Below are 26,953 nucleotides of genomic sequence, written 5' to 3' on the forward strand. Positions count from 1 at the left end.
TACAATGGCAAGCAAGCAGTTTTATAGACGAGTCATTCGCGTTTTCCATTTGGACCCACAAACTTGCTTAGCTATTTAGTTGCAACCACATAACAGTTATAGAGCAACGTGTTTCCATTTTCAAAGTGTTTGACAATATTTCAGCAGTCAAACGGTTAAAAGATGCTTTGAAAGTTTAAAAGTTACCGTTATCTTGAAGCGCAGGTTGCACTCTGCTAGTGGGGGAGGGAAAGTGCAGGGTCTGCACGTGAACTGCAGCGTCTCCAGCAGCACAGAGCTGCCTGTGGACGCCTGTCTATAAATAATGCCGGGAAAAAACTATCGGCGAACGCAGCAGCCGCGTATCGGCCGATTCCGATACACGTAAAAACCGCAAATATCGTCGATCACTAGTGCTATTGCGTGATAAAAATGCTCAGTGTGTCCACCAGATGGCATCTATATTTTTTTAAAAATTGCTTTCATGAGGCCTAGGCTTCACTCTAAAATGTAATTCAGCTTTGATGATAAAAATAAATAAATAAAAAAATTCTATTATGTTCAATGGGAAAAAATGGGTCATATTATTGCATAAATATTAATTATAAATCATAAAATATCTCAAAACACCAAAAAAGATTTTTTTTTTTTTAAATATGAATCCTGCCCGTTGGGTCCATTTGGACCCGAACACCCCAAGTGTGACTGTTAAACGAAAACCCCAGAGGTTAAAGTCCCCCTGTGGTGAAAATCAAGTTTTTAATGTTGTTTATATGTCTATGTGGTAGGGTTGGGCCGTGACAGACATCACGATGTTTAGACGGCATTGGCTAAACATCGTGATGTCACCCCCCCGTTTCCATGGTGACGCGTCATGCTTGGCACGTGATTCACCACAGCCAAAATAGCGCTTTATGACAGATTTAGCACTTTTATTTCTAAATATTAACAAACTTGCTTACCATGTCATGAACTAGACGTGACATTCGTATCAAGACAAAAACAAGAATTTACTGTGCTATAGTTCGAGCGACACTGCTGTATGCCTCTGAAACATGGCCCTTGCAAATCGACCAAAAAAAAAGGATGGAAATATTCGACCACCGTTGCCTGAGACGCATAGCAAAAATCCGATGGTCTGATTTCATCTCCAATGAACAGGTCCGAGAACGCTGTGGGCTAAAGGAGCCCCTGTCCTCTGTACTTACCCGGCGTCGCTGGAAATGGATAGGACATGTCTTACGTATGCAAAATAGTCGCTTACCACTATTAACCTTTATGGCCACCCCTGGACCCTCTTGGAAACGCCCCAAAGGAGGCGTTCGTGCAACAACAAAAAGATACATCTATAAGACTGCTGAGTCTTTTATTATGGTGCCCTTTGGACTGAGCAGAAAGAAATATGACCGGGATTGGCAAGAACATATTCAAACCTTGGCAATGGACCGAGTACAATGGAAATGCATCACTAAGGATGTCGTCCATACCCAGCTAGGGTGATCAGGACGCTAACTAACTAACTATGTCATGAACTATCTTCTATTCCGATTCTCAAATATGTGTAAGTGAGTTTGTTTTGTCGTTTAAAAAAACTTTATAAATTATCTTGATCTGTAACGTGAGATGGGCGTCGTGTTTGGGCCGCAGTTCAGAGATTTCTGTCAGTTGGATTTATTACAGCGCGTGAATTCATCAGTTTCTCCCGAAATACATGAAAGTAAGTGGCCGGTGAACTGGGAGAAAAATAGAGTTGACTTTATAATTATTTACACTGTGTCTCTCTGAAATGAATAAAAACCGTTGTCAAATATATTTGAATGGGTTGTTATTGCTGCTTCCATAGACACCATTGTGTATTTTACAAACTATAAATGTATTGTTTTGCTATAAATTATATGTATTTAAATGTCTGAAACCTAAAATAAACATTATGTGGTTAAAAACACTGAACAGTTGTGATATAGCCCATGACAAGCGCTGAGCGCGTCCGTCTTTGGCTCAGCGCCAGCCATAGCGCGAAAGCACGCAGTTTGAATCTGGCAGTTATGTCACGTCACTGTACATTCGCTCCTTAGTGCTCAGCTGCTGCAGAGCTGCCGAAATCGAAATGATGCCAAATTGGTAGACATCGCCCAACCCTACTATGTGGTGTTTTTAATATGCTTTAAGACAACCATGTGCAAATTCATAAGTCAACACCATTGCGGAGTATTTTCTCTTTAAAACTGCAATGAACTACAGACAGTCTCAAAAACGGGTTGAAATCGCTGGTGTTTCTGACATCACAAACTACCTTGGAACCAATCATGTCAACGTGCCGGCGGGCTTTAGCATATCATCATTAACTGTGCTGCGAAGCAGGGGAGTCTCAAGAGAAGCCAGGTTATCCCGGAATATTTTTCTGTTAATATGAAAAATCATAGTTTTAGCAATATAGCGGGTGTATGATTGATATATATATATATATATATATACTGACTTTATAAGTGCTCAGAACGTCAGTGGAGAAAGGCATATAGTTGATCATAACATCATTAATGATGTTATGATCAACTAAATGCCTTTCACCACTGACGTTCTGAGTTGTTCAAAGGGTTTCTGATGATTGTTAGAACGCAGCTGCCTGACTCTGAGATATGGAATGGGAACATGGTTTGTGTAACATTAGCAATACATTATTAGCTGTTTGATAACATAGTCAAGCAAAAGGCTAATCATATTAATTGCTGTTATGTGTCCGACGTTGTAAAGACCGACACCATTGTGCAGCGTTTACCTCAGTAAGTTGGCCAAGTGAATCTCTGAGCCGGTGTGAGTGAGTGGAGGTGATGCTAATTTTCATATTCATAGATCTGCGTATACTAAATGTAGCAAGGGTGTAGAGTTACATTCAAGCTATTTTAAGGCATGAATATTTTTTTTTCACTGGAAAAAAACATTTAAAAATGTCATTTTGGTGATCAAAGATGAGTTTAAAGGGATACAATTATTGACTACAGGGGGACTTTAACAAATGGGCAAGTCCACTTTGATATTTAAATGAGGTCACTGAAGTCATCTTGGCACTCATCTTGACCTGTTCACTTGTCTTTCTGCCTTCTTTATAATGTATTTAGATTTCCGGCTATGTAGTGGTTCATCAGTAAAGAATCTGACTTGGTGATCAATATAAGAGTTACTTTCTGCTCTGTTGAATTATTTCCACAGTTATGTGTTTGCGTTTTTCCGTCTGTTTGGGGTCATCGATCAGGATGATAAACCGCAAGAGAGAAGTCAATCTAAAGTTGCTGATGCATTGGTCTCGAGGGACCCACTCGAGTAATACACAGGGAGAATTATTCAGTGATTTATACTCCAAAGCTGCTGGCTAATATCTCACAGCCTTTTAATTAATGGGAGGTTTGAGAGAATGAGGAATAACAGAGCGATGTTTCTAGTATTTCTCCTGTGTAACAGTGTCACAGTGTACTACTGCTCTTTTCCATTGAAATAATGCTGATTCCTGTGCTAAAGACTGTGATCAGCTGGTAAGAACTCTAAACTAGAGATGCACCGATACTAACTGAAACGATTAGTCAACATTATTAATTAGGGCTGTGTGATAAAACGATAACGATAGTTATCGCAATATAATTTTTCTCGATAAAACGATATCACGAGTTCGATAATGTTTATCTGCCAAAAGCGTAACGAAACTCATTTGAACCGCGCGCGCCTCACGGACTGTTTATCCGCTCGGCTCAAAGTCCAAACGGCAGCGCAGCACGAGCTCACTAGAGCAGATGCGTTTACTCTGATCTGCCTCGGTCACGAGATCCAGTGAGAAGCGCTTGAATTCAGCGAAGAACACAAATGTCTCAGTGATTTAAACCAGTTTAAAGGCAGATGAAACAGCGCTGACGAACAGGAGAAACACTGTGGGCAACGATACAGTCAGAAAGCTTTTCCGTCTAATTCCCATCATTTACCATGGATTTACTGTAACGTTAGCCTACTAATATTAACTGCACTATGAAATGTGGGATATACATATTGAATTGTATTATATTATTAATGTAGACAATGAAAGGACTAATTGAATATAATAACATTATTTAATAATGTATTTAGGCTACAGTTTTTCATACAAATACCATAGAAACCATAATGCTGGATGCTGGATGACCAATGTTTAATTTTAATAAAACTCAGTCAGAATATTACACTTTACCAAATAAAAATTAGCACATGCAGAAACTATATATTTTTTATATTAAGATATTTATTTTAAGGAAAAATTACACGTTTGAATGTTCTACCTCAGATTTGGCAAATGTTCTCGTGTTTGGCAAGTCTTTGTCATGATATGTTCTGACAATAAAGAGTAGTTTAAAACCACAATTAACGCTCTGGTTTCTACAACTTTCACTTAGGAGCAAAAATCTGCCTTTAAACTTGAAAGAAATAAAGATTTACATTTATCGTGATAATTATCGATATCGACTGATATAAAAAAATTATCGTGAAGTTGCATTCAAAAGGGGGGGCTAAGATAATACACTCAGCTGAAAATTGCATTTTTAAGTTCACTAATCTGTTCTAAAAATCCGTTCAAAAAATGTGATGACGTCACATATTTTCATACTGCCTGAGGTGCTGCTTTACGGCAATTCACTTCAGCACTTATATAACGATATGAAAATAAAAGTGCCCGCAGGAAAATATAAATACAGTACACAAAAATTAACTTCGACAGAAAGTCCTCCTTAAGATAATGTTTCTGATTCTGCTTTAGCTTCAGGTGCCATTAAACAGTATCTCTGGTCATAATCAGTCGCAAATCCGTCTAGCAGAATGGTAGTGTGTTCCGGCCAACAACGGCCCAACCTGTAAGAAATCGAAAGGACATAAGTACTCATTCATTCGACTTTTGGCCTATAATCTATATTGAACTTGCGGAATCAACAATAAAATCTACGTTGATTCAACGACAAGCAGGAGAAAGAGATACATTTAGCCGTCTAGCTCCATAGACTCCCATTCAGTCTGCACTCGCCCGCGATCACCTCCAGTGTAATTATAATGAAATTGCAACCAAGATGATACAATGGGGCTAATAGGAAATGCCAAGGCTCTCCGTAGACGGGCTCTGATGATATCTGCCCTTACCAATAGTTTGGTTTTCTTAAAGGGGAACTTGGCAACTCTAGCCATTTCTTTGCTGATTTTCACTTTTGTTGTCACATATTGTCTCAACGAGCTCCCCCTACAGCTGTGGGGCGTATATTTCACAACACTGTCGTAAAAACAGAGGTGGGTAATACATCATACACAGTGTCATATGGCGTGTGGTTTAATGTCGAATTGCCGTAAAGCAGTTTGTGTTTCTCGCTCGTTCTCGCTTCTCACGAGACTTCCTATTTCCAACTTACTGGGTCTTTAGTCCCCTTGTTGCAAGGTTGGTTTCCCGCCTGGGAACGCTGGGGGGAGCGGGGAAAGTCACCATTCTCACCAGAACAGGTTATTAAACGGTTTTATTAAAGGTACAAAACGCAAGTCTCTGAGTTTTTGCAGAACTACACCCCCTCTGGCGACAAGCGAAACTGCAACCAGAGTTGTGCACGCTCATGGACCACACGCACACGCACGCATGCACGAGCACAAGCTGTTCATAACTAAAGGAGCATCTGCCGCACAGATCTTTGGTGTACAGCCAAAATGTCTTCAGAGGTAATAAAGTTATAAATCTGCAAGTCATTTCAAATATATGGAAGGAAAGACATTTGAGTAAATTACTCTTATGTGTGAGGGAAGACTTGCGGGGTTCAGCCTGTTTTATTGATCTGCTAAGTAGAATATTCCAATAACAATACATCCTTTTTCTGTTTATAATTTACTCAAAATTTCTGTCTAATTATCGGTCATATTTTTCAGCATGTTATATCACACTCAAGAATCTTGAACTGTTTTGCTAATCACTAAACTACATGTAGCGCTGATTTATTTAGTAGATATTTTGACAGGGTCAATACACATTGACAAACATTAATGTGAAATGTGTCAATACTTTATTTAGTAAATAGTTAGCAGTGTTTCCTCTAGGATTTTTTCCAGCCGTGGTGGCAGGCCCATTTCGCCAGGGGGAGGGGGCGTGGCCCATGAGTGATATTCCCATTGGCCACGCCCCCTTATCCCAGGTGTTTAAACCTCCCCTAAGTATTATAACATGAAAGGCGCCAATAAGAGCGGCAAAGCGATTATGCGCATCGCGTGCGCAGAATGATGCACTTGAAGCAACGCGAAGTCACAGCGTGCAGCGCTTCGCATTGAAAGGTTCAAATCACAAAGCGAAGAGATTATATCTGCTTAATGTATTATATCTATGCAACAGTTTATTGAGCCTTTTCTTTTAACAGTTTTAAATTTCAGTTACAGTGTGCATGAAGAAGAATTCATAGTGCTCTACTCTAGTGCTGTAGTAACAGACACCCGGGAGAAAGGAATATGATTTAGAAAGCGCTATAAACTCCAGCAAGATAAAGTAATTTTATGCAAACTATAGACCTTTATCTACAAATATAGTATAAAGGGAACATTGATCTTGAAGAGAGTGTCGTCGTGTTACTATGTGTTACTGTCGTAACCGAACGCGACGTGCTGTTTGAATGCTGAATGGAGAATGACTGAGGAGAGATAAGTTTCCATTAACTTTAACTTAACGACTTAAATATACATTTTTACCTCACATTATGCTATTGAATGACTTTAGAAGTCTTGGAATATAGTGTGAAAACTTTATGGTGCTTTACAATGTTTTGTATGCCTTTAGTGGGGCTTAACAATAACACAAACAATATCGGACCGAGAAGCTGCAGCCGTGGCGGGATGATTTTAGGTGTGGCGGCCCGCCACGGCAGAATGAATGTAGCGGAAACACTGAGTTAGTCTCACGGGAACAATTTACTATTTTTACCGAAAAAAACAATAAAGCCAATGCAACGGCGTTCTTCCTTGTTGGTCAATGACATGAACACCTTAGCATGTTAACAATGGACACAACGTTAACGTTACCGGTAGGCCATACACAAAAACATAGTTAGCATCTTTTATTGGATATGTTTTATGTTTCATGTTGTACTATTCTTCCGAACACAATTCCTAGTTTATGAAACTGTTCACTAACAATGGTAGTAAAACCAATTCTGATTGTACATGTATGTAGCTTACGCTAAAGCATTACACATTTTACGCATCGTCATTTGTTGTCATACATAGATTGGCCGTATCAAACATTAGAGACTAGGCTATATCTTACCGTTTTATCAATAAAAAAGCCAACTGAGGATCCCGTTTGAGACCAAGAGCAGACCGGAGATCTCTCCATTTGTTGAATGCCTTCCCGAGGTTGACTCTCGTCTTACTCCGACGCCTGTCTGACTCCAATTTGGACCTTTTGGTGGCACTAGACAAAATTTTTCTTTTCTTTTCTTTACTTTACGTGGAGTTTGCGTTGGGGTTTGGAATGGACTACAAGCCGGTCTCTTTGAATCCATCTTCTACCTTTGACGCACGAGTTGTCTTCGCTGATGCGGAGAATGGCGGCTCCGGCGAATACACAAACCTGCGAGACATAGCCTGGTGAGTGTGAACGCGCATGACGTCACGCCCAGTCTCAAATTCGAGCCCGAATCCCTATTATATATTTTACTGTACAGAATTATAGAGGCAATCTCAGTGTGCAGAGAAGGGCTCATTCAGCCCATCAGGCAGTTCTTTAAGCATGTATAGGATAGAAAAACAGGTATTTTTAACATGAAAAGTTGCGCAATGCACCTTTAAGATGAAATAGTTGCCAAGTTCCCCTTTAAGGGAAAAAAAATCTCTCCCAACTAGGGCTGTAACGATACGCGATATAAAATCGAAATCGCGATACTCAGGTCCACGATCCTGTATCGCGATGTGAGAAGGCAGAATCGCGACACACCCCTTCCAACTCCCAGAGTTATCCTTCCCGTCCAGATCCAATGCTACCACATCTTTAAATTACTATTAGTATTATTTGAAGTTAACATTATAAAATACGTAGACACCACAAAACTAGTTGAGGATAAATTATTTAAAATTGGGCAATTTCAGCGTTATGGACGTGAAATTTGCAGCCAAAACTTGAAATATAAATTCTCAGAAAATGCATTTAATACCAATATATTGACACTTCTGTTTATATATCCATAGCCTACTCCCTTAATAAAGTCCAGTACATGTCCAGACATTATAAAAATATAAGTCTACACATGCATTTTATATTTAATATGAGGGAAATACACACGCGTACACGGACGCGACACAAAACATCTTTAATTTTTAGGTGGCAATTTTTTTATTATATTTTTTTTATAATTCTGTAAATTACACTGTACAAACCAAAAGTAATACTTGGCTACCCACCGGATGAAGAGGGCTTGGCTCTCCCCAGAACATAAAATATTCATTTTGTTTTATTTTTCGTGTTCGCATTTAAGAGGAAAAAAACAATGTCGTGACAGTTCTCTGGAAGCGGCACTAAAACTTTCAGAGACCTCAAACAGAAAGCAAAAAGACTTTCTTTAAATTGAATTTCGTTTTGTATTAATTGTATCACAATTTTAATAAATGTTTCATCAACCAATGGGCTCTATGCACGGCGGTATTTCCGGTGAAGGTCTAAGGATGCTGGATTACTTCCGCCGATCGTAGAGTCCAATGCTATACCGAGACTTTATATAGGTTTTTATACTCTATTGCTATACTAAAGAAACGTTAGTCACAAAAACAGACAAAACAGACACCCCTCATTTTGTTTATGCTTCTTTGTTTATTATATTAAATAAACATAACTATATATAAAATTACATCTAAACGTATTAAAGTTTCGTTTCAAAGACGAGAGGACAGTACATTTTGAAGACTCTGCCATAATCCCGTTTTCCTCGGTTTTCCTCCGCTTTAAATCTCCCCAACCGGAAACGCAAGAGCATCCTTGCATCAAACGCGGAAGTTATGCGTGCATATAGCCCATTGCCTGGATTTAATAAATAAGAAGTAAATATAGCAGACAGATAATCACGACATGGAGGCGCCGGCGCATGAACTGGAGCTCGTCTCATATGAATCGAAACCCAGTGTATAAGCCTATAGACCTGAGAAATATATCTATATTGAAATGTCTACTTTTAAACCGAACAATTCAAAACGAAAGAAAACAGACTGCTCTCTGCTTATGTAATCCGTATGAAAAGTGCATTTCTCTCTGGCGCGTTCACTACTGCGAAGATCACGAGTCAGCATCGTCAACTTCATCTTTGCTAACACTGACAGAAAACACTTTATTAATAAACAATTAAAAATGTGTCCTTGCTATATTTGACATATTCATAATCATTACTTTTGCCGGTTCTTTGTGTCAGCTTTTAGGTGCTTTATTGGCAGTGCCACATGAACGCGTCACCACCGCATCAGCACCGAAAACATGCAGATTTTTTTAGACGATAATCGCAGAACCTATTTGATGTTCTATAATTAAATACTCAGTGACTCATCCCAACCAACTATTTAAAAAAAATTAAAAATGTTTACATGTTACATATCATGTGAGTCATGACTACCTTTCCATGTGACGCGAGCTAGTTGAAGAACGTGAAGAAACATGGAAAACAACCCAGAGATTGCGGACCCTCCCAATACATTTCAGTTAGCAGTATGTCAATTTGGTACATTACAGTAATATTATAGGTTAAATTTAACACCAGAGCCCAAACTATTATATTCAACTGCTATTTATTTTCAGATATAATAATTACACAAGTAAAAACTGAAATGTTTTATACGACTCATTTGCACATACGGTAGTTTTCATTAAATGATGTTTTATTTAACAAGGTTCGGGAGGAGCAGGTGCAGATAATTAACCTAATCAGCACAAGTGGAGATTAATCGGTAATCAACTCAGGACAAGATAAATAACAGCAGAACCCACCTTTGTTCCTTGACAGTTTATCAGCATCCCACCTCCACCCCATCTCCTCACTTTTAGTTCCATCTCTAGTTCCATCTATTTTTACCAACGGGGGGAGTACTCTGGGTTCGGGCAGATATTCCGAGCTCGGAGCCCTCCACCCGGACAGCACGCCAAGTACGCATAACCTTTGCCATAATAATTATATGTAGATGTGAACTTGTGAACTTGCTTTCATTAACTTGCATTAACATTAGTCAGTGTCGACTGCAAAGATAAAGTTGACGATAATGACTCACCATCTCCGCAGTATAGTGGACACTCCTTTAGAGAGAAATGCAACTTTCATACGGATTACATAATCAGTTTTCAATTCGAATTGGTTTGTTTAAAAGTAGACATTTCAAGTTTTTGTGACGCGCTACAGTTCACGGAGACCGAGACAGTTGAAAACGCATCCTGTTTGTTTTCTTTATTTTACAAAAGCACAAAGTTTTGATGTTATTGTGAGTTTACACAAATAAAAGTTTACAGTTTCAAATGATTATCTTATCTGTATGACCAAAAATTACAGAGTATTTTAAGTTGTTTCCACTGTTATCAGGAAGAAATGCAAGTGATTGCGCCGCGCATCCACGTCATGAGGTAAGTGCGCTAATACTTTAGCTTCCACACTCCGCACAAACACTTGGATATGCACCTAATAATAGCACACATTTATCTAAGCTAACTTTAGAGTGAGTGGCCATTTAAAGTGGCTACTATTACTTTCATGTTTCAAATGATAAGCCATATTTGAGATCGATGGATGATAGGCAAATTTTTGGATTTCCTGCCCCACATACTGTAATTCGTTTTTTTTTTCTGCAACTAAACGACTAATCAAATTTTGGTCAACTAAGCCTCTTCTCGTCAACGTTTAGTTGACTGTTAGGGGTCAGTCCTAGTTTGTAGTTACAAGCTGGTTTTGATGCAACGGGTAAGAATTTATAATACTGTAATTAGTTCACACATATACATTTAAAAGTTTCAACCGGTTTCAAAGTCTATTTTCATCAAAGAATCTTGAAAAAAAGTGTCACAGATTCCACAAAATCATTAAGCAGCACAACTTTTTGCTGCTGAAAATTCTGCTTTGCCACCAGGAATAAATTACATTTTTAAAATATATTAAGATATAAAACGGATATATTTTAAATTGTAGCAATATTTCACAATATTATTGTTTTTACTGTATTTTTGATCAAATAAATGGAGCCTTGGTAAGCATAATGTAATAATGCCAATGCAAAAGGGGTAAAAAGACTGGTGTTTTCATTCCAATCTCTATCATACAGACAGTATTTGAGCTACTGAAAGCTATTGTATGAACTCGAACTTACTAGTAAATTTGGTTTTTAATCCCAAACACTTTCAAAAACCTTGGTTTAAGAACAAATACATCTGAATCTGAGGCTTAATTCTCAAAGGTTTTTAGACAAAGGCAAAGAGAGGCAGAGAGGGAGGTATACAGTGGTGGAAAGTGAGAGACGAAGAGCTAGAGGAAGGAAGAGTGAGAGAGAAGAGGCAGAAGCCCTGTGTGCTCATGAGGGCAATGAACTTGTTAATTAGCATTCTCCTGTGCATTTTAAAAGTACCATTAAAACTGCTCAGTAAAGCAGGGTTGCCACTATCAGTTCTCAACCAGAGAAAACTCATCTGAACTTTAAAGTGGTCGGGAAGGTAGAGCAGCCTGAAGCACTAATATGTTTCTGGATGAGACGGCTGCGTAATGGTCCAAATAAAGCGCCTCTCGGATATGGAATGATAAATGGAGTAGAGCAGAATGCTGCAGCCTTGTGATTGGGCCATCAAGCTGTATTGGTGTGAGAGACCAGTTTAAGAGTGATAATAGTAAAAGTACTGGGCCCGGTTCCCCAAAACGTTTCTATCGCTAAGTAGTTCTTAACCTATTCCTTAACCTCTCTCTTAACCTTATGACACGATTCCCGACACGTTCGTACGCTAAGTATATCTTCTGTAAGTCACACTTTCGTAAGGTTGGTCTGGACCATTCGTAAGCTCTCTCTTAGCGTTGTTTGAGCTCAAGACGCTAGTCGCCGCCACTGTGCAGCAGTCTTTAGAAATCAGCGCAGCGCAGTAAGTCAAACTATGGTATGTTGACAATGTTGTGGCTCAACAATGATTTTATGTTATGGACATTTTAAGACTAATAATAAAATATGTTCGCAATGGATACAGGCCTATTTATGAAGTTGACTTTATTTGGTATCAGAACTAATATGGTTGTAATTAGCCTAGGCTATTTCGTAATGTCACTAAAGCATTTAAATTGGCGATCACTTTTGATAATTAAAATCTGGCAAACAATTTGGCTCTAAATGGCTAAGATCTATAAATGGGTAAGCATGGTGGTGTCCAGTAAGCGACCAACTATGGCAGCGATCCAACGTGTCCTTGTATTGAATCAAAGACGGCGCCGGCCGCGGAGTCCATGTACATTTTTTTTTATTCGGCAAAACTGAAGCCCTTTTGACATTTTGCCTGACGTGGCTATATAAAAAAAAAATTCGCCTCCCAAGACAACTGTCACGAAACACACACAGGGGACAGAAATCCAATAGCAGTAGTTTTATTTAAAGGGCAATCCGCAAAGCGGTGAAGACCCCTCGGGCGGCCAGGGCGGTGAAGACCCCTCGGGCGGCCAGGGCTCAGGAACAGACACTGGCTCCGGGTCAGGAACAGACACTAAAACTGTTACAGCCACAAGAACAAACACAGAAACAACCACTGGCTCTGGCTCCGGCTCTGGAACAGCAGACACTGGCACTGGCTCTGGAACAGCAGACACTGGCTCCGGCTCAGGAACAAACACTGGCTCCGGCTCTGGAACAGCAGACACTGGCACTGGCTCTGGAACAGCAGACACTGGCTCCGGCTCAGGAACAAACACTGGCTCCGGCTCTGGAACAGGTACTGGCTCTGACTCTGGAACAGGCGGGACGTGAACAGTCTCTGGCTGGGCAGACGGGACGTGAACAGTCTCTGGCTGGGCCGACGGGACGTGAACAGTCTCTGGCTGGGCCGACGGGACGTGAACAGTCTCTGGCTGGGCCGACGGGACGTGAACAGTCTCTGGCTGGGCCGACGGGACGTGAACAGTCTCTGGCTGGGCCGACGGGACGTGAACAGTCTCTGGCTGGGCCGACGGGACGTGAACAGTCTCTGGCTGGGCCGACGGGACGTGAACAGTCTCTGGCTGGGCCGACGGGACGTGAACAGTCTCTGGCTGGGCAGATGGAACGTGAACAGTCTCTGGCTGGGAAGACACAGGTCTCCTTCTCCTCCTCCAGCCTTTCAGACGAATTTGTGCCGCCTCCGACCTGGACGAAACCATCGACGAAGTCCCAGCGCTCGATAAGACCAGTGGTGAAGCTTCAGCTATACTCATTTCCTCATGCCTTCTTGCACATCTAGAGAAATACTCTAGAAGAGAGATTCCATTCTCTTTCTCTGCGGGAGAAAGTTCTCTACGTGGAATCCACATAGTAACTGGGGACAAGATCTACAAAATTTTTTTTTTTTAATTTAAAAATTAAAATGACCGCTGGATTTAGGTGTGACGGAGTCGTTCTGTCACGAAACACACACAGGGGACAGAAATCCAATAGCAGTAGTTTTATTTAAAGGGCAATCCAAACTCGTAGTTATCCAGGCAGGGGTCAAAATCCAAAAAGGCAATCCAAGGCACAAGACAAAAACAAGAACGGGCAGATACAGACTGGAAGTGTGGTGACATAAAACAACAACTCCGTACACATACTAACACAGACAGGGAATATATACACATATCTAACAAGACTAACAAAGAACAGCTGGGAACAATGATTACGGGGAACAGCTGAGTGCAATGAACTGATGAGTGACAGTGACAGACAGAATGCTGGGAAATGAAGTCAAATGTGAAGGACACCGTGAGAACGAGGACCTCTAGTGATAAACAAGGGAAACACAACCAGACACTGTGACAACAACTCATTATGGAGCTGCTGGACCTTCTCAGACCTGCGCTTACTACCATATTCTGTATCTAACTCTCTCTCTCTGTTCATTGTAGATAGGTTTTATTGAAAACATTAACCAATGGCAATCAATACCGCATTAAACAGAAGTAACTGCAGCTGCTTGCCAATCAATTCTGATTGTAAAGTCCCTTACCATTAATATAAAAGTGTATTACATCATTTTTAGAAGTCGTTAAACCCATGTCAAGAAGCGGCACAAGTGGCACAACGGGATAAGGAGGGTGGATGATTAGCGAGGGATACGTTCGTCTACCCGTCACAACATATCGTGTGTACATATTACTAACAATTTGATAATTTAATTAATAGTCTATATTTTACTGATAACTTAAACTATGTTAAAATAAATGTTACTGGAATAATTTAAGGAATGTTTCATTTGCATAGAACGTGTTGTCTTTCTTAACGCCGTAATGCACCTTCGCGTGGAGTGGAAAATCAATTCCTGAGCAATCGATGCCAACTAATTCAGCACCTTCACCCGGGACAGCGCCTTTGTAACGTTGAACGTAAGAGGCAGCGTCTTAAAAAGCTTCCTAAGGGACACTTCGGGGAACACACTTAGGAACATAAACAACTTTGGTAAGATATATCTTTTTGAGTCTTCTTAGACTAAGAGTGAGCGTTATCGGGGAACCGGGCCCTGTTCTCTACATTAGGGATGGGTGGGATGATTGTAAATAGCTAAGATACACTGCTGATCCAAAGTAGGGGTGTGCGCATCGACTTATTTGACAGTTGTTTAAACAAAAGTTTTGTAACCTGATTAGTCTAAAAGTAAGAACCCCTCTAATAGGGCTGGGCAGTATATCGAGTTTGTACGATATATCGATTTTTTTTGTTTTTGTTGAAACTATATGGAATGAGGCAATACCGCTTATATCGATACAGTAGTTTGATACGAGCACATCTGAAAAATAGCGGAGGACGCAGTGTGAGCTGCTGCAGTGAAAGTACAATTTGTCCTAAACATGACACAAGCTTATATTAAGGGCTTCAAAATAACTGGTAAGATATAGTTAACAAGTTTAAAGCAGCTTGCCCTGTCAGATGCTCTGACAGATACTGTTGCTGACTGAGAGATAAATACTTGCGCTGTTTAATGCGTTTGAGATGTGGTGCTTTCCTCAGTGCTTAACTTACGTTTCACAGGTATATTCTCCATCTGTAAATGTTAGAAAGTCAAACAAATATGTCCATTTTACTGTCAGGAGAGGACGAGCCTTCTGCAAGTGAATCTCCGCTAAAATTCAAGCTTCCATGAATGAGCGCCGCTGCGCACATGCGCGCCAAACAGACGGAGCACAATTGAATTGTAGCGCAATAATTCTGACTAAAATATACATATTGCTAAAATATTTGTTGTTGGGCAGGATGTGAAATAACATTTTTTAAAAATAAATACAGATTTTCTTTATCCAAATGAACCTTTATCCAAAAAACATAGAAAGTACCGAGATATATATCGTAAATCGCCATTTAACCAAAAAATACAGAGATATGATTTTTTGGCCATATCGCCCAGCCCTACCCTCTAAAGACTTGCGTGTTTGTATGATCCATTTGAAACACTTAATCTATGAATCAATATAATGAATGCCGCCAAACTGAAGCTCAGTTATTTTTTGAAGTGAATATGCGATGGGCATTTGCTTGCTTCGGCTATCACATCTACGTGCATGTGCTGAATATGGTTATGCATGACTCTAGCTGAATTATGCCAGTTTGAAATGGCACAGCTTACATAAAACTTTTCTGTTTTATTTCTAATTCAAATACACCTCGTTTGTCTTTTGAGCGGTCATTTCTGTGCTCTCTGTAACTGACACGAAAAAAACGCATTGGATCTGAGGTAAAATGATTAGGCCCTACCTCTTAAGGTATAATTTTTCAAAGTGTTATATTTTAATGTGTTATTTAAAATGCTTTTAAATATAAATGTAACAAAGTTCAAGGTGCAGGGGAGAATGGGGAACCGGTGAACTGTAAACGGACGTTTTAAAATAAATAAAACAAAAGTAAACTGCATGTGCTTCATAGCCGACTGCCACCCATACATAGACAAAACTCAACTTAACCCTCTGGGGACTAAGTCCTTTTTGGTCCGTTTTCTCTATTTTTACATTTGGGCTTATAAACCATATGTAATGGAGATGGATCACTATGTGTTTGGTATATATGGATTCAGAAGACCCTAAGATAACATAAGCATGCATGTAATGTGTTTATAAAGGAAGTATGAGTGAAAAATGTACTATAAACTAGAGAATTTCAAAAACGGAAATTAGATTTTTCTCATTTATTTCTGAAAATCACACATCACACAAAAATAGTGAACAGTTTTTGAACAAAAAAATATATTTGTCAAAGCCTTTGCTTGACAGACATGTGTAATTGTTAAATAAAATGTGTAAAGAACAATGAAAAATGTAACTTTATTTACAAATAGTCCCAGGCGTTTTTCTTAGGAATGCTTAGAATTTTCTAAGCAATGCTTTCTCCTCGTCACTCTCCAGTAATTGTTCCAGAGCTTGTTCCACCGTAAATCGTTTACTGCTTGCCATCATAAAAGTGCTAAAACAATAAATAATGCTATAATTGTATGTATGTGTATATAAATATATATATATATATTATAATTGTTCTGTCTCTCTCTCTCATATAAATCTCTGATAATCCGCTCCGTAAGCCTCCGTTCGCTCTCTCTCCTTCTCTCCATTCAACGCTGTTTGCGTCATATCCCTAACTATATAGTACCACCCCTTGCAAACCTACAGAGTCCTCTGATTTGCTAGAAAGGTCATGGTAACATTCTTCTGATTGGGTAAGAAAAATATTTCTCCATCGGCAATTTTTCAATTGGTTGTTGTTCGCGGAATCTGCCAAACAACATCGATTTCATTGGCCTTTTACATAGTGGTATTGCGCAACAAGGAAGTGTGTATATTTACAAAGCCGGGTATCGCTGTTTTCAGCGGAATCTGAGGAAGACGGTAAAAAAGACCGCAGCTCTCTATCATTAATAGTTTTTAAGATAATTACACATTTGTAAAAGTATGCCATTTTGGGCGGTACCGCCCAATCCGTCCCCAGAGGGTTAAATGTCCCAGGCCTGGTCTTCTCTTGTCTTCCACTGTCGTCACTTCTCCTCTTACCCTTCGGAGCTCCTGGGACTCCAGATTGGTGCAGTGCGCAGTGACGTTCATTAACACTCGTGCCACCGGCCTCAATCCCTTTTCCACGGCACGCGTCCGGCAGTAATTTGAACGATAAAATATTGTGTAATTTTTCCCTGTGTAATCACCTATTGTTTTCAGTGTCGACTAGTAGCAGCTGTATCGTTTAGTTGACCAGTCGACTAATCGTGCACATCCCTAATTCAAAGCCTGAAGTCTGGAACCCATGGACATCACCAAAGACTTGGTTTCCTCCTTTGTGATGCTTTGCCTGGCCTTTCCTGTAGCTGTCTTCAGTTATTTGTTTGTTGGTCTTTCTTCCTTTAGTTTTGTCTTCAGCAAGTGAAATGCATACTTGATTGGGTTGAGATCAGGCGACTCAGCCATGGCAGAGTATTCCACTGATTTTCCTTCAAAAACTGCTGGGTTGCATTTGCAGTATGTTTTGGGTCATTGTCCATCTGTACTGTGAAGCGCCGTTCTTGTATCAACTTTGCTGCATTTGGCTGAATCTGGGCAGAAAGTATATCCCTATACACTTAGGAGTCATCCGGCTGCTTCTTTCTTCTGTCACAACATCAAAAAACACCAGTGGCCCAGTGCCATTGGAAGCAATGCATACCCATGGAGTCACACTGCCTCCACCGTAATTTACGGATGATGTTGTATGCTTTGGATCATGAGCTGTTCCAAGCCTTCTCCATACCTTTTTTTCTACCTGTCATTCTGGCACAGGTTGATCTTAGTTTCATAGTCCAAAGAATTCTTTTCCAGAACTGGTCTGGCTTTTTTCTATTTTTTTTTTTCTATTTTTGAGGCATATCAATGGTTTGCACCTTGTGGTGAACCCTCTGTATTTGCTCTTGTGAAGTCTTTTCTTGATTGTAGACTTTGACAATGACACACCAACCTCCTGGAGAGTGTTATTCAACTGGATGTTGTGAAGGTTTTTTTTTTTTTAACCATCGAAAGGATCCTGCAATCATCTACCACAAACTGTTTTTCCTTCTATATCTCTGATTGATTTATTTTGGTTTTGAAGCTTAATGATAACTTGCTTGACTTGCATGGAGAGCTCTTGACATCATGACGTAGGTTCACAGCAACAGCTTCCCAATACAAATTTTAAATGGGGCTGGCACAAATTTTAAATGGGGCTCATTGACACAAATTTCACAATTCAATTTGATTTTAATACACAAGCTTGCAATTCGATAAGATTCAATTTAATTCGATATCGATTAGGGATGGAACGATCACCGGTTTCACGATGTCCTGATGGTTAGTATTATCATTCAAAATTTAACTATCACGAAAACCGTGTTCGATTATCACGATTTTGGTAAAAATCGCGGTAAATCCTGTCCAGGCAGCATCAGTCTGACGCAGCCACAACGCAACGTTGTTGTCTTTTTGTACGAGAAGACATTGCTGAAAGCAGTGACAGCGCTCGGGATATTCATCTCACTCCAAGATCAATGTTCCCATTATTATACTTTATTTGTAGAAAAAGGTCTATGATTTATCATAAAAGTAACGTTACTTTATCTCGCTGGAGTATATTTATGTTTCTAAATCATGAGTCTTTCTCCCGGGTGTCAGATCACACTCTGAATTGTTCTTCACGCGCACAGTAACTGAAATTTACAACTGTTAAAAGAAAAGGCTCGATAAACTGTTGAATAGATATGATACAGTAAGCATCAACATCTATTCTCCTCCCCTTGTTTTCTGAACTTTTTAATGTGAAGCGCTGCACACAATGACTCAATGTTGCTTCAAGCGCATCATTCTGCGCACAGGATGCGCTCTGGTGCTCTATTGAAGCCTTTCATATTAGGCCTATAATACTTTTGCCCAATAAAAGATTAATATTATAAATGGTCTTTCTTGTTCTGTCCTATCTATCAAATGTTGTTGCCTCATGAAGAAGCTGCGCTATACATTTAAAATAAATTTCTTTTCATTTATATGTAAATACATTTATTTTATTTTTCATCAATGTATTTTATAACAATACAAAGAGCAATGTGGAACATTTTATCTTTTATTTGTTCCAAACTAAATGGTTTTTTTCCCCACTATAATAACATTTGCTGCTGAATTATCCACTAACCTCATTTATAATAGCATTTTAATGAAACGAGAGAGCTTTTCCGCGGTGATAGAAGAGATGTGCGCTGTGTTATAATGCGTTGCTATTGACGACGGTCATATCATTTAATGTGTATGCTTAACAAAAGTGCATAGAGGTGCTAATTTTAATTGTTTTGTTGATTTCCAAATATAAAACTTGTTGAAATGTTTTCAGTGTGCGTATCAGTTCTTTTTGAACATTTTCATCTCCTTTTAACAAAACCGTGATAATATTGATAATCGTGATAATTTTGGTCACTATAATCGTGATATGAAATTTTCATACCGTTAACATCCCTAATATCGATTAATTGGTGTAGGTCAGGTTCAGTAGATGGCAAATTTCCTCAAGGAAAAAAATCTCTCTTAACTAATGGTGTTAACAGGGAACCCTAGTTGGTACATCACTATAATATTAAAGGTTAAAATTAACTGATTTGTTGGCTACTTGTTTTTAAATTGCACATAAGGGAGTTTTTATAATAACATTTATAAAATACATTTTCTACTCTTATTTTCTACTGTTTTTTTTTTAAAATACATATTTAAATGGTGCTGTCATAAAAACATGATGAATTTATTCAGAAATACAATAAATATTGAAGAACAGGTTAAGTAAAAATTAGGGCTGGGCAAGTTAACGCGTTATTATCGCGTTAACGCATTTATTAATTAATGCCGACAATTTTTTTATCGCACGTTAACGCAGTTTTTTTTATTTTTTTTATTTTAAAAGTCCGTTGCACACTGGCTCTGAATAGGACATAGGCCTACAGTCAAACCATGATCACAGGAGGGGTGGGATGTTGGTCAGCCAGCAAATAACCCACCCAAACCAGCAGTGGAGGGGCTTTGGCAGGTTCTCTCAGGTGAACAGAAAGGGAGACAGCGCTCCGCGAGTGAATGACAGGCGCTCTATGGATAGTAACCACGGCAACGGCTTCTGTGCGCTACGCAGCTGTAGTCTTTTTAACTTAAATTAAAATTATACATAACTTTACCTGATGTGCCTGCGTGTAGTTTAGCGGGGATGCTCTGCAATGTGAATTCTCTTCTGTTGATGTCCTGATAACTTTTAAATATTGGAAACTCACAAACAGCGAGCCGAGGATCAGTCTCTCTTCCAATGATTTGTACTGCGCGTCGTGTACAAAAAGTTATAGACAATCAAAGTCCTTTTAGACAATTCAACTTCAGCAACGGGCGGGCGCGTGCGTGAGGCGAGCGCGTGAGGCGAGCATGACCGCAACAGTTTCACAGAACGCACCCGCTTGTCGCTGCACCTTGTGCTCGACCAATTCACCTCACTCTAAAAGGCTGATTTATACTTCTGTGTCGTTCGTAGTGTATTGTATTGTTCGTAGTGTCGCTATACACTACGTTGGTTGATTTTACTTCTGCGTCGTTGTCCGCGTTGACGCGCAATTACACATGCAGAGGGAGCATGTGAAACCCGTGGAGCGGTTCTAGCAATCACAGCGCTTGCGGTACGCGTAGAATTGACGCGTTGTTACATTTTTGGAGAGGTGCAAGTCAGGGTACGACGTAAGTTCGACGCAGAAGTATAAATTGGGCTTTATCTCTGTTTAATGCAATCTTAGTGTACGTGGGAAACCATGGCATGACCAAACCTAAGCTACTATCAGAGAAGTAACGTTGGTCGACTTATATCTCATGACATCTGACTATAGACTGTTTCTGCTGCTAAAAGACACCTGTTGATACCTGTTAAGAAAAAAAACAAGAAAACTGGACTCGTTTTGACAAGCTAGATAAAAGGTAATGCCCTGGCAGTGGCAAATAGCTTTGTTTTAATATTTGATTTGATTACATTAATGTTTAGGTTGAGATTTACAATAAATATTTTATTGCTGTGTAAAGGGAATACTGCTGGTATAAAGCACCTTATTTGTTTAAAGTTTTTGCAAACCACATGTTATTACACTTTTGTGTATATAGCAGTACATTTAAATCAAAAGTGAGTAATACACTACTTTAGAATTCATTATTAAAGTTTGCGCGTAACAATGCGATTAATCGCGATTAATCGCAAGAAAATCATGCGATTAATCGCGATTAAAAAAATTTAATCGTTGCCCAGCACTAGTAAAAATACAATTAATATGCAATGTAGTGCATATATTTAGCAAAATGCTCTAGATTTTACTAGCTGGCTAATGAGTTTTGAATGGCTTACGTGACATTGTTTTCATGCTGTTTTATTGACGTCTTTCAACATACCTTCTGATTTTCATTCATGTTTATTTATTTTATACTTTGTTTAAACTGAGGCGTGATCTGTCATGCCATGAATTTAAAAGCTGATCCTTTGTTTCATATCAGAATTGACAAAGCACAAAACTTATTGCGATTTATTGGATGGGAGGGGAGGTAAGATACAAATCTTTAATTCATCAGCTGAAAACAGCAGAGACTGAAATATTCCTGGGATTTAAGAATCGATATCGGTTCTTCGAAATGAGAATTGATTATAATCGAGAAATCTTTTATTTTTATTTTTTTATCCAGCCCTATTTTTAACACTTTGTCTCTCTTCCAGTGGCTCCCTCCACTGTATCCCCCATAATACCCTGGAGGAGAGAGATGGAGATCTTAGTACTGGGGACAGTAAGCTGTGCATCTGTGGTCTTTCTCCTCCTGACTGTCATCATTTGCTACAAGGCCATCAAGAGGTAAGACTCAATAGTTTTAGATATTTTATGACAAATGTGTTAATTTAGTTGATTTTACTTGTCATTGTTTTCAGAAACATGTAAAAAAAAACGAAATTAGTAAAATGTTATAATTGGGTTAATATAAAACATTGACTTTCATAGTATGGACAATTACGTTTTTTAAAGCACCAAACAAGCTTACAGGTAAACAAAGAAGATTCCATTAACGTTTTATCTGTGTCAGCTTCATGCTTCCTTAATGTAACAAGATAACAAGGCTGAGAAGATGATATCTTCTTATCTGAAACATGAATTGTGAATGTTGTTTTAGTTGAACTGACATGAGCTGTCGTCTTCCTACATTAGGAAAAACAATGACAATGATTTGCAATATCTTGCAATATTATTATCGACATTTAAAAATATATTTATTTTTTTAATATATCAATAAGTGTTACAATGTGGTCAGCATGCAGGAAGACGAATGAGATTCAAAAACAAAACAGGCTTTATTAATAATCCAAACACTCTGAATGAACCCGCAGGAGAATAACGCAAACCAGACAATGCAAAAACGAGAACTGACCAAGAACATCTGAAACACAGGACTATGTAAACAGGGGTTGTACAAAAGAAAGTAAACTAGACATATAACTATAGAAACAAATGAGGATATAATCAGTAACCAATGACACTGAAACTAAACAGAGCGGGGAAACAGGAACTAAAGGAAACAGAACAGAATGTCAAAATAAGGGTCCACATAACAGAACATAAACCTGACAATAAGCTTGTTGGGCTATATGTATATCAGTTACAATATTCGAATCTGACTGGACGAGAGTCTTTCTAAAACTGCTGATATTTCACCAGACACTGCTTGTCTCTGCGCTTTCTAGGCTGTTAGTCAGTGCAGGTTACATTGTTACGCCACTAGGTGAGTGAGTCCATTAAACTGTTCATTCAACTAATATGTTCAAAAATGCTCATTTATTCCTTAATGAAACAATGTGTTTTATTTTATTTTTATTTTATTTTATAAAATAAATAAATTTATTTTATCATTATTCTTTATTTTAAGTCTCAACCGACCAGCAATGCATCGCCACAGTAACGCTGAAGCTGATGCTTCACTTCATAGAGACCAATGGCATTGATTCAATTCATTGACCAGCACTGACGCCATTAATGGGAAATGCCCAAACCGTTGACAGGATGCTATGACAAAGATTTCGCTTTCCTCTTCGGAAATGGCAAACTTTTTTTCACAAATATATGACTTGACCTGAAGAAGGACAGATGCAGGTAATCGCACATGCTCAGTCGAGCTTTCTCTCTCATTCGCTGTCCGTTTAGGCTTGTTTAGTGCAAATCTACGGAGCCTCTGTACAAATCACAATTATACACAGAATCTTAAGTAAAAACGAGCCAGTTGACAGAAAAAATACAATCATTATTTGCTTATTTAACATTAAATACACATGCATGAAGTGTAAATCAAGAAGGGCATAGCCTTATGAAAAAAAGAAAACACATGAACATCGCAGTTGATGCGATTGCTTGCACTCTGCGGTTGGTTTCTCAGTATGGTGGTATTACAATATTGCGGTTATCGCAACAACCCTAATGTGTTTTGCACTGATGGCGCAGTAGAAGGCATTGCGTGGTGTGTCAGACTTAAGCTGCTCTTTTGGTCTGGTACCAGTGACATGCTGTCAAGGGAAACCTGAGAGGCCTGTCAAATCAGCTGCAGACAGGGAAATGGCCTCAGACAGCCCAAATCACTCACACAGCAAAAAAGGAAAGAGGTTTCCAGACTCTCTTATGATATATATTTCACTATATTGCATTAAAATCCAAGGTTTACCATGCATCATCTTGCTCGGAGTGACAGTGTAAATGCTTGGAAATAAAGCTTCATATCTTTAAATTCCATATTTAATTCTTTATTTCTCTGAATAAGTTGCGTATATTATTTCCTATCTTGTTGTTGACCAACATCCACTTCAGACTCTTGGAGATTTTGGAAACTGTTAAAGAGCCACAGGTCAGCTCAAATTCTATGGCTTTTTACTAGCATGACAGTTTGAATTAAGTGTATATATTGTTGATCTAATTATAATTTAACTAATGTTTAGGTCGTTATCTTTACTGCTTCTAAATAAATGCTGTTAATGAAAACACTGTTGAATAATTTACATTACGAATTAAGTATGTGCATGCCTTACAAAGCATAAATCTGCAGATTTCAGAAGAATCATTTTAAAATTTGTTAACAAATGTTGAGGTATCTCATCCGCAGTGTTGAGCATGTTACTTAAAAAAAGTAATTAGTTATAGTTACTAGTTACTTCTCACAAATAGTAACTGAGTTAGTAACTGAGTTACTTTATTATAAAAGTAACTAATTACCAGAGAAAGTAACTATTGCGTTACTTAAATAAAAAAAAATCAAATAGGCCTATGTCAAATAATTTGGATGCCCCCAGTATTAAATATGTTAAATTAATGAAATGGACACTTAATAGAGTAGATTAGTGTTCAATGTTTTATAATAATAATTTATTCTATTTTAATGTTGCTGTGGGACAATGTGAGAGACGCCTATTAAATTCAATATATTATTCTAAATATTAGCATTACTATAGTAGAACAATAAAACATTATAGATGGTTTACTTAATATCGCACACAAAATGGCCAACAAATAAGTTTAAAAATAAATTATGCTTCTTAAGAAATGTACCAAAAAGGAATAAATAATAATAAAAAATATACATAGTTTTATCATTTTAATATGCACAAAGAGTGTTACACAACTTCACAACTAGTAGACATACTGTAGCCTGAGTATTTTCTTCCTAACAAAAGTAAACAGTTTAACAAGTGCTCTCTCAATATAATACTGAACAATTTACCAAAAAAAAAAAAAATACTAAAATATAATATTTTGGGTGTTTATTTTTATAACCTATAGCGAACGTCATCATCAGAGATTATTTAAGCCAAATTCTAGACATGTTTGCCGCACGTGTTTACACAACCGGTCAAACAAAGATGTTTTCTGTGAATGTTCCCTGCAGGTTATTTTTATGTTTATTTTATAACCTAAACAGAACGTTACCTGACGGTAATTTTTTAGATTTTATTTGTATAACCATGTAAATTAATTAACGTTCCAGATATGTGTCATTTATTTATAAACAAACTATATAATGCTCGGACACCCTCGGTCTCTCTTGCGCAACTGTTGAGCGCGCTCTCGGACACATTCGGTCTCTCTCGCGCATTGAGCACGCTCGCGCCAATCGCTTCGCTTTTGTCCACTCCGGCGCCTCATAAACACACACACACACACACACACACACACACACACACACACACACACACACACCAGAGAAAAAAACTTTGCAGGTCCTATGGCGGAGAGAGAGCCTACTCGGATGAAAGCCGCTTCAGTGAGTTCAATTATAGTAACGCCACATTTTTTTTGTCAGTAACGGTAACTGCGTTGTAACGGGGGAAACAGTAATTCGTTTGATTACTCGTTACTGAAAAAGATAACGTCGTTAGTAACGCCGTTTATTTATAACGCCGTTATTCCCATCACTGCTCATCCGTCAGCTGATCTGATATCCGCTGCTATAATGAAGACTCAACTTTTAATAAGTAGGGGAAATTCCTGATTTGTAAGAATGTACAGGGAGACTTCAGATATAAAAACGCATACTTGCTAGTCAATGTTTTCATTCAATTCAGATGGTTTCCTATTAATTAATAGGATAGAATGTGAGGTAATACTAGGGAATACCAATATGGCGCAGTGGCTTCACTTTTTATGACATAATGAGCAAGCAGCCATTTATATAGATCAGTGGTTTTGACCCTTAACCACAACACTCTTTATTTTGTGGGTCAACATAGGAGGCAACCAACAGATATCATCTATAAAACATCACAACTCATGAGAGTCTCATGCATGTGATAAACGGGTTATTCCCATGACCAAAAGGGAGAGAAATTACTGCATTAATTATTGACCATTTGGCATCCAGGGCCAGAACTGATTGCTTCACCCCCCCAAAAAAAAAAAAAAAAAACAGAATCCATGTGGTAACTATCGCTGGACTACATTTGGCCTGGTTCATGTCATCCTGAAGCTACTCTCATTAAATTGATACTATTCAGATTTTCAAGTGAAACTAAGTGGAGGTGGAATCCAAGCTGTTAATGTTAAAACATTCCAGTCTTCTGGAAATTAATCTTTTATTTATGAAAGCTGTGGAACATCCCCTCCTGGCTATTAAATGGGGACTTGTTATGAGTTCTCTGTTTTGGAATCATTTCACTTGGTGAATTCGTTTGTTACACATTGCCTCTTTTTTGCCTGAGAACTTGGTATAAGGAAGCCAACTCCCAAAGGAAAACCCAGCTGGCAGCTCTTTCTCCGCTAATGAGCTTGCCCAGTCTGCCAAAATGAAGAGAGAGAGGGACATGTTTAATGCCTTCCTTTATATGCATGCGAACACATCATCTAGCTATGCCCAATGACCGATGCACCGCGAATGGTGCTTCTTCAAACACTCGGTAAAATGTCCCAGTGAAGGCTCGGATTATTACCCCAATCATTGGTTTATGGCTTCTGCATGCTGAAGACCGGTACGGCTCACTTATTGTAATGAGTTTAATGGAATTAGAGGCACTGGAGGGGAAAGCTAAAGCAGTTTCGTTGAACAGTTGCTCAGTGCATATAGTGAAGAATAGATCTTAGAGGAGAGAAATGGGGTGCTTCGTGAATTTTTGACCGCTGTAAAGAAAAAAAGCATCCCGGTCATTGAACGTTAGTGCAATTATGATAACGAAGACTAAACAATTGGACATTCAGAACCCTCAGTCTGGATAGGATGTGCAAACACAACTTCAATCTGTC

General features: G+C 38.7%; 1 protein-coding gene across 2 annotated transcripts in view; it reads left to right on the forward strand.

Annotated features, from left to right (window-relative positions):
- The window catches only part of prima1 (proline rich membrane anchor 1), a 64,506-nt gene that overhangs the window by 28,161 nt on the left and 9,392 nt on the right, over window positions 1-26,953 (forward strand). For both annotated transcript variants that reach the window (XM_056259979.1, XM_056259978.1), the window contains exon 3: window positions 21,910-22,042. In XM_056259979.1, coding sequence (XP_056115954.1) covers window positions 21,910-22,042 — 133 coding nt within the window. The remainder of the gene's footprint in view (window positions 1-21,909; window positions 22,043-26,953) is intronic.

The sequence above is a fragment of the Rhinichthys klamathensis genome, unplaced genomic scaffold (assembly GCF_029890125.1).
Source record: "Rhinichthys klamathensis goyatoka isolate OS25496 unplaced genomic scaffold, OSU_Roscu_1.1 h1tg000170l_1, whole genome shotgun sequence".
Taxonomy (NCBI): Eukaryota; Metazoa; Chordata; class Actinopteri; order Cypriniformes; family Leuciscidae; genus Rhinichthys; species Rhinichthys klamathensis.